This window comes from Marmota marmota, unplaced genomic scaffold (assembly GCF_001458135.2).
Source record: "Marmota marmota marmota unplaced genomic scaffold, marMar, whole genome shotgun sequence".
Classification (NCBI taxonomy): Eukaryota; Metazoa; Chordata; class Mammalia; order Rodentia; family Sciuridae; genus Marmota; species Marmota marmota.
Window position 1 is genome coordinate 15303491 of NW_026000068.1, and position 13900 is coordinate 15317390.

The 13900-nt window shown below is 35.7% G+C and overlaps 1 protein-coding gene across 2 annotated transcripts in view; it reads right to left on the minus strand.

The window, feature by feature from the left end:
* Positions 1-13900, minus strand: part of C7 (complement C7) — a 53350-nt gene that overhangs the window by 20186 nt on the left and 19264 nt on the right. For both annotated transcript variants that reach the window (XM_015490481.2, XM_048814031.1), the window contains 6 exons: positions 12409-12579; positions 10923-11166; positions 8396-8506; positions 5174-5340; positions 2427-2655; positions 258-429 (listed from right to left, as the gene is read on the minus strand). In XM_015490481.2, the coding sequence (XP_015345967.1) occupies positions 258-429; positions 2427-2655; positions 5174-5340; positions 8396-8506; positions 10923-11166; positions 12409-12579 (1094 nt within the window). The remainder of the gene's footprint in view (positions 1-257; positions 430-2426; positions 2656-5173; positions 5341-8395; positions 8507-10922; positions 11167-12408; positions 12580-13900) is intronic.

The window sequence follows — 13900 nt, forward strand, 5'->3', positions numbered from 1 at the left end:
AAAGCTACCACTTATATCTGCTCAGCTGGGCTGCTCCCAGCTCTGGGTTAACCCTAATGTCAGGAAAATCTGAAGCACACAAGCACAAGTGGGCCATTTCTCTCTCTTTCACCAAGTCCAGTGCCAGGAAGCTAAGTAATCACGAATAAGAATCACCACCTAATATCTAAATCTTTTGCTGGCAGCCATCACATTGTCCACACTTACTGCAGAGGACACTGTTCTACACAATTGCCCAGAGATCTGATCTCCATTACCGTAAATGCTCCAGCTCCTCATCTTGACATTGCCTGCTCTCAGTAGTTTCTCCAACACAGGACTTCCCACCCCTGCTGGGAGGTGGGTTATTGCATTCCCGGTTCCTTGCTTTCTTCCCTTGAACACAGGGGCCCCAAGAGGACCAGCAACTCCAACCGCCATCAACCCCGCCTGTATGATAAGGGAAAAGCTCTTCAGTAAGTTCTTGGAGAGGAGGACTTCAGAGCTTAATGCTATGCTTCTTGACAGTATATTTGCTAAGGGGAGGGACAATTGTGGCAATTGACTACTTCTGTTCTGTTCAGTGAGGGCTTTCTGCAATGGCCACAATGGCTCTACACCGACTTGGAATGTCCATATTAAAGCTGCATTAGTGGACTTCTTGTAATTATATCTTAAATATATTGATTATATTACAAAACTGTTCTAAAGCACTTCCATGGACAATGTATCATTTATATACTTCTCACAAAAACAAGTGGAGGTGGGCAGGAGGTTGTTATTATTCCCACTATTGAGACATGAACTCTAAGGCAAAGTGGCTAAATGCCATGCTCAATGCTGTAATGGCTGTCAGGAGCCACATCCAGACTGTACTCTGGTCTTCTGGCTGAGTGCAGGATTCTTCCTCACCCCACAGTCTCTCCATAAGGCAAGTAATGTCCTACAGTTAAAGCACTGGCTTGGCATGAAAAGAACACAGCCTTTTGGGTCCTCCCAGTCTGCCAACCCTAGGCTGGCACTGTACAAGATGAGGAAATGAATCAAACAGAAGAAATGCTTTTTTTTTTTTTTTTAAGAAATGCTTTTAAATCTCCATTTTGCCTCCCATCAGTATTCTTCTCCAATCTGTAGGTACTTCTTCAACCACCCTACCCACAACCATCCTGCCTTAGAGCCCATTTAAGATTCAGAGTTCTTCTAGTGCTTTCCCCTATCGTATCCCTGGGGGTGGGGGGGATGATATCCTATCTCACATTCTAAGAGCCTTGATTTCCTACATAGACATGACCTCAGAAACCATTCCCTTGAACGGTTGGATCCTGACAACGACTGGTTCCTGACAACGTGTGAGTGTGCAAGCGCGTGTGCTCACACTGCTCTTCAGCTACTTCTTTTTGTGACCACTTTCCTCTTCTCCCAACCATAACTACTCCTCAGTATCACACACACCAAAACTAATCCAATTTGTATGATATTTTCCAATGGTTTTCCTTACGTTGTCCTAATTAGAATTTATTTAATAAAGCAGCCTCCGGAGTATGTCAATATAGAGTAACAATCGCTCGAAACGTTATGATCGCTACTCCAGTTCTTACCAGCAGGGGGTGCTCCAATTTCAACAGACACTGGAAATCAAAGCCACTGAGGAAAGCATCACATGGTGGAATTTCAATTTACCAGGACAGGCCACTTAGAGAGCCATTTGAGGACAAGCATATCTTCCTGATGTTTGTCTATACATAACCATTTGTTTAGTCATGTATTTATTCGCTTATCAGACATTTATTTAATGACTCCTAGGAATCAGTCTTATATCAGGAATAAGGAAAGGAATCAAACTTCCCTAGGAATGAGTTTTCTAGAGGTGAGAGACATACAAATACACAAAAGAATAAAAATAATTATGTTTAAATTGTAGTCATACTTTGACTACTCATTAAGTCAACTTCACATAGCCCTGTACTACGTACTTGAAACACCACCCTACTGAGCACACAGCAGATTTTCAACAAAATTTGTGAGCAATTGACTGATGATACATAATACAAAACAGAAGTAAAGATGTTTCAAAGAGCTTGGTGTCAGAAAGGTTAGGCAATGCAAACTCAGTCTCCATAGGCCAATGTTACAACAAAACCTTTTTGAGATAATTATAAGAAAATGGCAGGTATTTTATCCATAATTTTATTCTAATAGAGAATGGAGAGTAGAAGGCACAGTGGTATTGTTAATTCAGGTGGGCAAAAAGAGAGATAGCAGAAGGTCTTAACTGCAGACCCTTTTTTTAAACCGGGAATGAAAAATGGAGGGAGATTAACTCAAATGTGATTTCAAATGTGGTCACAAAAAGAAGTAGCAAAGAAGCACATCAGGAGCCAAAGAGAAAAAGTAATACTGTTTTCAATGTGTCCATCCTAAAACTAGGGAAAATTCAGCACACTGACCTGCTTGGTTCCCTACGAGGACTCCTTGCTCACAAGCCACACCAAATGTATATGGTTTGCAATGGCACTGACACTGGGTCTCCCCAACAGTGGCCAAACCACCATTTTGGCAAGGCCGGCAATGGCAGGGGTGGAATTCATCCAAATACTCTTCAAGAGCCCGCTTCAGGTACAGTCTTTTCACAGATGCACAAGGTACTTCCTTTACCAGCTCATATATAGGTGTCAGCTATACAATGAAGACATTCTAGTCAGTGCTCAGAACTTTAGGTGAGAATGTTTTCCTTTTTACCCATGGGCACAATCTCCACTGAAACACAATCAAAAGCCACCCTTATGTCTATTTCTGTAGTTCCCCTTATCCACAGGGGCTATGTTTCAGGGCCCTCCTGTGGATGCCAGAAATCACATATAGTATCAACCCTGTATATATAAGTTTTTTCTTAAACATTCATACCTAATTATTTTAATTTAATTTATAAATTTATTTTATCTTGATTTACCTAATTTAATTTATAAATTAGGTGCCATAATAGAGAAACAACAATAATTTATAATAAAATAGAGCAATTATAATACTATGCTACAATAAAAGTTACTTAAAAATTATGAATTGTTTATTTCTGAAATTTTCCATTTAATATTTTCAAACCAACATTGATCTGAAGCTGAAACCAAGGAGAGTGAAACTGCAGACAAAGGGGACCACAGTACAATATTTTTTTGTTCAAATAAAAAAAAGAAAGCAATTCACTGTCTTTGCAACACAATCAAGATAAACCTAGGGAAAATTAGAATCAGATAGAGAAGAAATATTTTTATATCTTGTGTGTATGCATAAAATTAAAAAAACAGAACATTCATTTTCTAGCTAATGGAAGATGATTTTGAAAATAATATATCACCACCCCCTTAGAGGACAGAAGAAAAGGAAATGCACTTAAATTACAGCAAAGAAGCAAGTACAATTAAGCTTAGAATTAAATTTCTTTTGACTCTGAGAGATTTAAGAAGTCTCTTTAGTGGAGACCATGAATGCACTCCTTGAGAAATTTAAAACAGGTATACATTATTACTCTGTGCAGGATATTTCCAAAGAAAAGCAACTTCAAAATTGCAGATGTGCTGGCTAAACTTTAACAGTCTGTTCTCTCAGGAGCAAAAAGGTTCTGCTTTGTAGCACTTGCCAATTCTACAGAGTACTCTCACCATATCCAATTTCAGACTAACACCATGATGTCACTAACCATGGAATTGGAAAGAGTTGTGCACCAAAAGCTTGTGGGGGCAGGCTTTTGTGAGCAGGTCGGCCTTGCATGGTCATACATTATCTTTTTTCATTACTCCATTGGTACCCTGTTAATAAGTTAGCACAACTATGATAGTTTACAGTCTTTTGTGGAGAAGTACATAGTTAAGTCTATGTGAAGGAATGCTTGTTTTTCCTCTAATCAACAATTTAGAATTTCTGAAGAATGTTTGGGACATCAATAATGAATATTGGCCATTTCCGTTTTGATTATTAACAAATGGCAGTTTAAGAGTTCCCAGGAAAAACTCACTCTCCCGCCCTCAGCTTATTCAGAGGCAACTGGGTGTAATATGGTGTTAGGAGAGTACTTGAAGAGCTATTATAACTTTTTTGAGTATATAAAATGTGCCCAAGTCTCTTAATCTCTCAGAATGAGGCTTTTCCTGGGACATTGACTCCCATGGTGGGAAATTGATTATAAAATGAGTTCTGCTGTTATGGTTGTTTTGAAAATGTTGATTTGTTCCATTAATATTGATATATTATGGAACAACGTGTGCATACTGCAATTTTTTATTTTCCTCTGTTGAATTTTATCCATAAGAAACACAGGGTGAACACAGAAAAGCGCATGCTGCCCAACCAACTCTGATAGGCACACTTGAAATGCATGTGCACACGTACGCCTCAAACAGTTCACTGCCTGTATTAGAAGCTACACCTCTCCATCCAGTGTTACAACTGTCAGATTTCTCATAGTTCTCTTTCTATCACTACTCAGCTACCAACCTTCCTGCACCCATCAAGCTTTAGATCTTTTTATAGGAAATATGTCACATTTATTGCAGAACAAATGCATTTCTTAATAACATAGCACCTATAAAAATGTGCTACTATTTTTGTAAGTACCTTTTTTTTTTTAAATGAGAGTCACAAATGATGTGTGTGATATTGTTGTGTCCCTCATCCCATTTTCCCATAAGCCCTTTGGTAAACTTTTTGGTGCTATAGGAATACATATGTTGTACTATAATAGAACTGACCATCTTAACAAAATATTCTAAATTTTTTCAGCCAATTTGGTGCTATCCTAATTTACAGGACTTCAATAGCCCATAAGCCATGGTCACAGGAAGAAAGGTGATCTGACAGATGTAATAGCTGACAAGTCTACATGCCTTCCTCTTTTAAGAATCTGTAATTTTTCTGAATTATAAATCAAAAAAGATGTAATCTGATTCAGGTCAAAAGTTAAAAATGCAACTTTCATCATTAATTTCTCTTGGGATGTACAAGACATTTAACATTTACAACTGAAATATGAACATATCAGATAACATACCTTCTGTTTCTTGCATTCACTTCACTATATAAAACATAATTGGAATACAGAAAATGCTAATTGCCACCAGCTGTTTAATCACCTTGATTTAATCTCATTTTCCCAGTGCAAATAAACATGATGCTTCTAGGCCTTAAAGAGAGCTTCACATACCTTCTGTTTTATGACTTGGGGAAGACGAGTCACAGACTCCGCCCAGTCGGAGTACCGCCTTTTGTTACCAGCAGGATTGTCCAGCTGTAGGAAACTAAGGCCAGCTATGAAGCCAGGACCTCCCCCTCTGACAAATGGGACTCCTCGCAACACATTGTTCTGGTTTCCTACACAGGAGAAATCAAGCAAAATAAATCTGTGTGCACAAACAAAATGAGAATGAGAATGTAAAAGTGAAAAGTCTGCCAAATATTTTTAAAAATTGATCCCACTGTATATCATTCTGGGTAAAGCAAAATCATGAAGATAGTCAAAAGACATGTGGTAGCCAGGAGCAAAGGAGTGAAGATCAGAAAAAGTACAGGTTTTTAGGGCAATGAAACTATCCTACACAGTACTACAAGGATAGATACATGCATTGTGCCTTTGTCCAAACCCATAAAATGTACAACACCAAGAGCAAATCCTCGTGTTAATTAGTGTTGAGTGGTAATGATGTGTCAGTGTAAATCCACCAGTATTAACAAATGCTCCACTCTAGGGGGGATACAAATGGTGGAAGAGACTGCATGTGTTGGTGGGCAGGCAAATCTCTGTACTTTTCTCTCAGTTGTGCTATGAACCTAAAAGTGTTCTAAGAAATGAGATATTTTAAAGGAAAAAAAAAGACAAAAATTCCATTGTCGAGTAAATAAAATGAGAAAATTGTTAACTTTTTCAATGTTCTTAGCATAATAGAAGTATAACATCTTTGGCAGGAGAAGGTCTTTCTTAGAAGATACACGTGCATATTAAAGGATTTAAGTATAATGGTGTCTGAAACTTACCTTCATATGGTTCATCAAATATTAGAAACATTTTAAATATATGACATTTACATACTGTAAATAATCAGTCAAGATCATACATATTATACGTTTCTATATATACTTAAGATACACATATACATAGGAAATGTCAAAATAATAATTGTTAAATATAGGACATATATACCGGTATTAATTACTATGTTCTTCAAGCTTTCCTATATGTATGAAAATTGATATAATAAAATATAAGAAACAAAATAGTCTTGTGTCTCATATGTTAGCAATGAAAAAAACAAAAAAAAATGTTATTTAACAGGAATACATTACCTAACACATGAAAACTGTTCTGAAAGTTTGAATGCTAATTTCTATGTATGTACCTTATGCTTTCAAAAATATTTTATCTATTTCCAATTGAATTTTACACAAGCTATCACTAGAATTCTTAATCTTATAAATCAGATTTTGAGTGGTTTCCATTTCCTTTCCTGTAGCTGTCCAAATTTTGCAATTTCATAAGTATATTGTACCTTTAAAATGAGAAATTATTAAAACCTGATATTTTAAATAAATTACTGGAGTGCTTCCTCAGTTTAATTGTTAATTATATTTTTCATATGTAAATAGTCACACTTTTTATGCAACATATCACAAAGTCCAGAGTTACTGAGTCAAAACCACTGGGTGACTACAAATTTCCAAGTCCCAACCAAGAACTATGAGAGAATGTTTGAGAAAATAAGCCCTAGAATCAGCATTTCAGCAGGCTCCACCTAGTGCTCCTCATGCATACTAAAATTGGAGAATCATTGTCTTAATAGACACACCTATTTAAGAACTACACCCTAAGAATATAATTGGGGGGGGGGGGCTTTTTTATGTTATTTTTAAGCCTGTCCCCTTCTTCACATCCCAGGGAGCCCTGAGCTCTGGCTAAATCCTTTCCCCTAGAAAAGGCAGCAGAGTGCAACTGATTTTTATTAGCTCTGATCTTGAGCAACTTTTCTATGTCACGGTGTCCCTGGCTATAAAATGGAAATATTAGTACTACTTACCTCTTAGATAGGATAATTATGTTGGTTACTATGTGGAGATCATTTAAAATCATGCTGAGCTTATAGAAGTGCTATGTGTTAAATACAAAATAAGTGCTATTTTGTTAAATACAAAATAATAAAATAAAATCAACAAGCAGCTTCCAATTTGTCACCCAGCTAATAACTACCGTCAACATCTTCCCAAAGCTTCAACTTTCACGTTTTCTATGTCCAGGACATTATTTTTCCACTTCATTCAAAAATTTCCCTTCTTGTGTCACATCACCTCCCTGAAGAGGAGCACTTTCTCTGGCATGTTCACTACTGTATCCCCAGTAACTAGAACAATTTCTGGCACATCCTAGAGACTCCATAAATAGCTGGGGAATAAAGCAAATGAGTATGTACATAAACCTGGTTTTACTACTGTCTCCCTCCTTCTTGCAGTCATCTAAATTCATCCTGATAACCTTGCTTCCTTGATGACAATAATGGCACCTGGGTCAGTCTTCACTTTCACCCCAATTTCTGCCATCACTCAAGAAGTATTTAAGACTTAATGCTGCTGGATCCATGGTCTCACACAATGCACTGCTGTCTCACTTCTATTTCTTCAACATTACAGAATCACTTCCTTTTAGAGCAACAAAGTCTTCACCTCCAAATCCAATGGTCAGGCTTCAGTTCTTACCTTACTTCTCTTAGAGAGAAGCATTTCATATTCTCTCTCTCTCTCTCTCTCTCTCTCTCTCTCTCTCTCTCTCTCTTCTCCACCCCTCCTTCACTTTCCATCTCACCTGTTCCTTTTCTTAACAGATCATTTTTTCTCTACCCCCCTTCTTTTTTCAACGACTTTTCCTACGTAATCCTTCACTAACTTACTCCCTGTATTAAATCTTTTCATGGTACCCAATAGCCATTAAGATGGAATCCTTATACCTACACAGTCTTCATCAATTTGCCTCCCAGTTCCTTCTGCAATCACTCAAAGATCGGCACACCACTTTCTTCACCCTCCCATCATGACAAGCATGCACCAAAAACCTTAACTGGATTTATAACATATCTTTATCATAAAGTAGAATTAAATCTTACCCTGATACTGTAACTTTTCTAGACTTGTTTGCCAACCATTGTAGGAGAAGAAATGATGTACACTGGAAACACATTTACAATACAGAGTAGATACCCACCTTGCATGACATCTCACTTTCATGACATATGAAAAGGAGAGCAAAAGCAAAAATATCCAAATAGATGAAAAACAAAAAGTAGAACACCTGCTAACACTTCAAAAGCCCATGCAGACCAAGAATTAACAAGAGAAAAGAGAGAGAGAGCAGGCTTGTAATGCAGATTGCTCCTTTCTCATTTACCTGAACCCAATTTTAGAGCGTCTTCCAGTTCCTTGCATTCTTGCTCTGATGATTCAAAGAGAAAATGAAAATCTGAAGAAGTACATGTCGTATGTTCTAACGAAACAGAACCTGGGCAGGGGAATGCAAAAAGAATGTGTTTAGTTTTTGCCCTCACTGAAGGACTCCTTTGGTGGTCAAGGTGTTGGGCTGGGGATAAGAGGTTGTTTCCTGCTATGGTACCCATTTAATCAAGAGTGACATGATGTGTACATTTTCAACTACTCTAACAGGTTAAAGTTCAGAAAGAGGATATTTAGGTTTTGGCACTTGCTTTCTTTTAGCTTTGGCCGGAGAAAGGAAGAAGTCGGAGTAATCTCCGCAAGAAACAGTAGAGGCAGCAGAAATGGAAAACCTCAAATGAATGATATCTTTTCCCCTGTCACATTCAGCTTCTCAGGCATAAAACATATGTATAAACATAGGAGTATGTTGGGTTCTAATCCATGGACTGGAAACTTCAAAGGCTGGATTATGGTTCTGTACTAGTTAATTCTTAGCACTCTGTTTCTACTAACTCAGCTTCTCCATCTTTATCATTTGTGGTTCTTAACTTCTTTCCATAACTCATAACCTTAGAAAGTGACAATTTCTATTCATTATCAAATAGATCAAATGTGGTTTTGTCAATTAGTTTTTTAAAGTAGGATAGTAAAGGATAAAATTTGGAAAAATGTTTTCCTCATATAATCTTGATATAATTTTAATAGCTATATTAGACGAGCCTCAATATTTCTTTTCTTCCCTTTTTTCCTTTTTTTTCTGCTTGCAAGACAAATGCTCCACTAAGCTACATCCCAGCCAAGCCTCAATTTTTTGTTTTATTTTTTATTTTATTATTTTTCTATTTATTTGTGGTATTAGAGATTAAACTCTAGGGCACTCTACCACTTAGTCACATCTGCAGCCCTTTTCATTTTATTTTAAGACAGGGTCTTACTAAGTTTCCCAGGCTGATTTCAAATTTGCCATGCTCCTGCCTCAGTCTCCTGAATAGTTTTCATTATAGGCATAAGCATTTGTTAAAGAACAGTTGGGAACATGGATAACATTCACAAGTTTTTAGTATATTTAATTTAGAACTTTAAGAAAATAAATGGAAACATTTTACTTAAAATTTTACTAATGTGGGAGCTTTTTATTTAAAAATCTCCATTTCTTTTAAGCACTATAAAACTGAAATAGGGAAACTGAATTTAGGTCAATCCTTTGATGGACTGATTATCCAAAAAAAATAATACCTCTGTCTTTGCTATAAAAACCCATGCTTGTGCATTCGTTTTAAACCTGTGAAATTAGAAAAGTACAAATTCTAGTTAAATTTTATCTGACAGAGAACTACAAAAAAAAATCCAGTATAAACAGGAAAATATTATACTTTTCATATGAAAAATGCTACAAAACTTCTTCTGAGTCTCATGCAAGAAGTCTTACTCTTCTCCAAGGTTATAACAGAATCTTTTTTTTTCTTTTTTGTAGTTGTAGATGGACAGCATGAATATTTTATTTGTTTATTTTTATTTGGTGTTGAGGATCGAACCCAGTGCCTCACACATGCAAGGCAAGCACTCTGCCACTGAGCCACAGTCCCAGTCCTAATAACAGAATATTTATTAAAGGAAAGAACCTGAAAAGGTATTTTTGGAATCAAAAAGGAAGTATGGGCATCAACTAAAGGATAAAGTCAGGAAAGGAGGTTTGACTTGGAACATTAGTAAGCCAAGATCACAAGGTCTCCGGAGAGGAGCCACAGATGTGAAGACACCAATCCCACATCTGAGCAGATGGTAGGGATTGTCCTATCAATGTGAGTCCACAAAGCATGAATTCAGTAGCAGGTCTTGCTTCTCACAAAAACCAGGCCATGTAGTAGCAACATAGTTAGGAAGTAAGCTAAGCTGACTGGGAAGCCAGTTACTGGGTTTAAATACCCTTCTTATTCATACCCTTGAATGAGTCACATCATAGCATGGAGTCTCCATGGGACAGGCATCAGAGTGCCTATCTCACTGGGTAGTAGTATTATTGGTAACCCAAAACTCACTTTTCCTGAGAAGGCATCCAATGAATTAAGCTACTGTTTCAAGTATTATATAGCAAGCAAACCTGTGGTAGTGAAGATTTTTTAAAGGACTTGTGATAAAGAACAGAAGTAAATAAAATTCTTCTTTAAAACATTTAGATTCCTAGAATATCAGTAAATTCCTCATTCATTTTTTCCTCAAGAAATATGGTTTAATCTGAGAAACAGGAAAGATTATATTCTAAACCAACACTCCCTGGAGATAATCCATAATGATAATGATTGACTCGGAGTATTATTTAAAAGATATAAGCAGAAATTTTTTAAACCATGTGAGATTTTGAATAGAAAGTAATGTATTCTTGTAATTAAATTTTAAAGCTCAAAAGTTTAAGTTAACTACATGTTATTTCTCCATTAAAATCCCTTAAATGCTTTTAGATAACATTTTTTTTAATACTGTACCACTCTGTTTGACTTTTCCGAAGTCCACATAAAATAGAACTCTGTATTCTCCTCCTAAGGATCCAGACTGCAGGTAATGTGTCCCATACTGATCAATTAATCTTCGGTAGGCACTGTAGTCATACACAGAGGGAAGGTGGTAAAGTTCCTTCCAGAATGGCTCAGCAAGTTGTAAAAATTCTGGATTGTTGTTAATGAACTGAGCCACTTCAACAGTGTTCTGAATAACCAATAATTGATAACTCTATAAGGAGAGGAAAGAGTAAAAGCAGTTTTAAGTGGAATGTTAAAAAATCATTCCCTATCCAATATCTCCATCACCTGCAACCTCCAATTAACTAAGATAAATTTTTCTATATGTACATGAGGAGGTCTCTTCTGGGCCCTCCCTCATGAAGCAATCTGAGCAATTTTGAAGTCCCAAATAAGAATAATACCTGGATGACACCATGATAACTCATTTTACGCATGACTTCCAAAACCCCAAGATCAAGTTACTATGCCCTCCTCAACTAAGAAAAAAGAATCAAGTTCACCAACTGCTCAACAATCTTATAAATAAGCATATAAAATAACGTGTTCCTAGGGTCCACACCTTGACCATGACTTACAGGTATGATGACTGTATATTTATCTCTCAGACAGAGTATTGACAAATAAAGTTACTTTACAACAGATCTTTCAAACACTTCCTAAGCATTTCTTTTTTAACAATACCCAAGATGTTGGATACCTTATATCAAATTCCCACTGTGTGAAAAATGTAATAATATGGAGATGGTAAATATTTTTAACAGTTCACATTCTCATACCTCCTTAGTTAATAAAATAAATAAAATCAGCATTCCTGTTAACTTTCTTGTATGATTTATTAACCAAACTACTGGCGCTAAGGGTGAGATAAAATGTGTGGATTGTGAAAGTGATCAACCTGATAAATTCTTCTACTAATCTATCAATTAGTACAATTCATTTCAACTGCTCAATATGAAAGTTTTCGTATCTCAAAACAACAAAGATTTTAAAAGTAAGTCTTATAATCCTCAAATAATAAGAATTTTGGTATTTCAAAAGTAATAAAATATTTTAAGAATCTTCATATACCTTCTAAAAATTCTCTGTCAATAGCAAAAGCATTTATGGATTTTTTTACACTGTATATAACACTTAAAATAGTAACATCAGTAATCATGAATGAGATATTTAGGATAGTTTAAAATAGAAGATTTTGAGATAAGTTTTTTAAGATTTTCAAATAAGAACAAACAGTTTAACGAGAAAACAAGAATACAAATACATATATTGTCAAAGAGAATTAATAAGACAGCATTATACCTTTAAAGAAATTTGTTGTACTGTCTCCTAAAGAAATGCTATTGCCTTAATTAAATAGGAAAACTGATCATTTCATAAATGCACTTTGCAAATATCAGCAATACCTAAAACTGGAAAAATATGGAAAAGTTAGCTGATATTTCATACTAACCTTTTTCTTATAGATTTCATTGAAATTTGACTTATAACTGTGTGAAGCAGATGATGAAGAATGAAAAAAGGAAGAGCTCTCACTGGAAGATGTATGTTCTTCAGATGTTTGTTTTACATAAGACCAACTACTGTTGTAAAATTCATAATTAAAATCATTATTTACTTTCACCTACAAAGAAAATAAAGAAAAAATGCTATGACCAAATTAAGGTTTTGGATATACCCAAGATACTTTTGTCATAGGTCCTTTAACATGGATGCTTTCTTCATACAATCTTCTGAAAAGAACAAGCTTTGCATTGATCCAAACCAACTGTGGTTCTCACTAAGATCAGCCCAGTGTGAGTAAATAGGCAAGAGATCATTCCATAATTACACTTTATGAAGAAAAAGACATGGCATCAATGATGGCAAACCCAAGCGATTCACAAAACACATTTGTGTACACACATCTTTCATTTTCCATGAATGTCAGCATTCCTAAAAGTCAGCAAATTTCCACAACTACACTAGCAGAGAATCACAGGCATTTGGCTCTTGGTTTTCCACCTAATAGGAACAGATATAAAAAGGTGATATGAACAATTAGATCATAGGGACTTTGTTTTGGAATGTTCTATGTGAAATGATAGTGGAGTTAACTTTCTATTTGACTTAAAAGAATGCTAAAATTCGATAGTATTTCCTGGGCTAAATGACATGAAATAAGGACATCCTAAAGAATTTTAAAGCCAATCATAGGTTAGTTACACTTAGCTGATAAGTAACAGTGCCAGCTTTCATAGTGGTGACAATTATACATTTATCCTAAATTTCACATTACATTAAGTGTGAAAATGAAATGCCCACAAGGGCCAGCAAGTATTATAATTATTGGACACTTCTAGAGGGAGTCTTAGTAGTAAAAAAGTGAGCACATATCCTGTCTAAAAGGGACACCCATTAATTGAACCCATCAGATGATCACACCATCTGACAACTAGCTCGAGTACTGACAGAGTGGCTGACTTTGTTTCAAGAGAATACTTACCTAAAAATCTCTTATTTTTTGAAATTATAAGCAACAGATTTGCTAAAAATGCCAAACTTCATGAGAATAAAACAAAACATGCAAGGAGACACCCTCTCACGATGTCTATTCTTTACAAATATTTAGACTAGGAACTCTCCTTCCACTCCCATTTGCATTTTTATTATATGTCTGCACACATCTGTGTTTGAGACCAAACCACAAGTAAGCATAGAGAAAATAGAAAAGATGGATATGATACAGTTTTTAAAAAACTAAAAGGAAAGAAAATTACAGAATAGAATACAATCATCCTAAATAATGCATGTGCAGACAAAATACTCATACTGTTGCATTAAATGAGACAGGAGATGTAAACGTGAAAACCCTATTAACTCTAACCGTGCAAGTATATCCCTAGTCAAAAAAAAAAAAAAGACTAGAAGAAAATAAGCCAAAATGCAACAAAATAGTATATGAC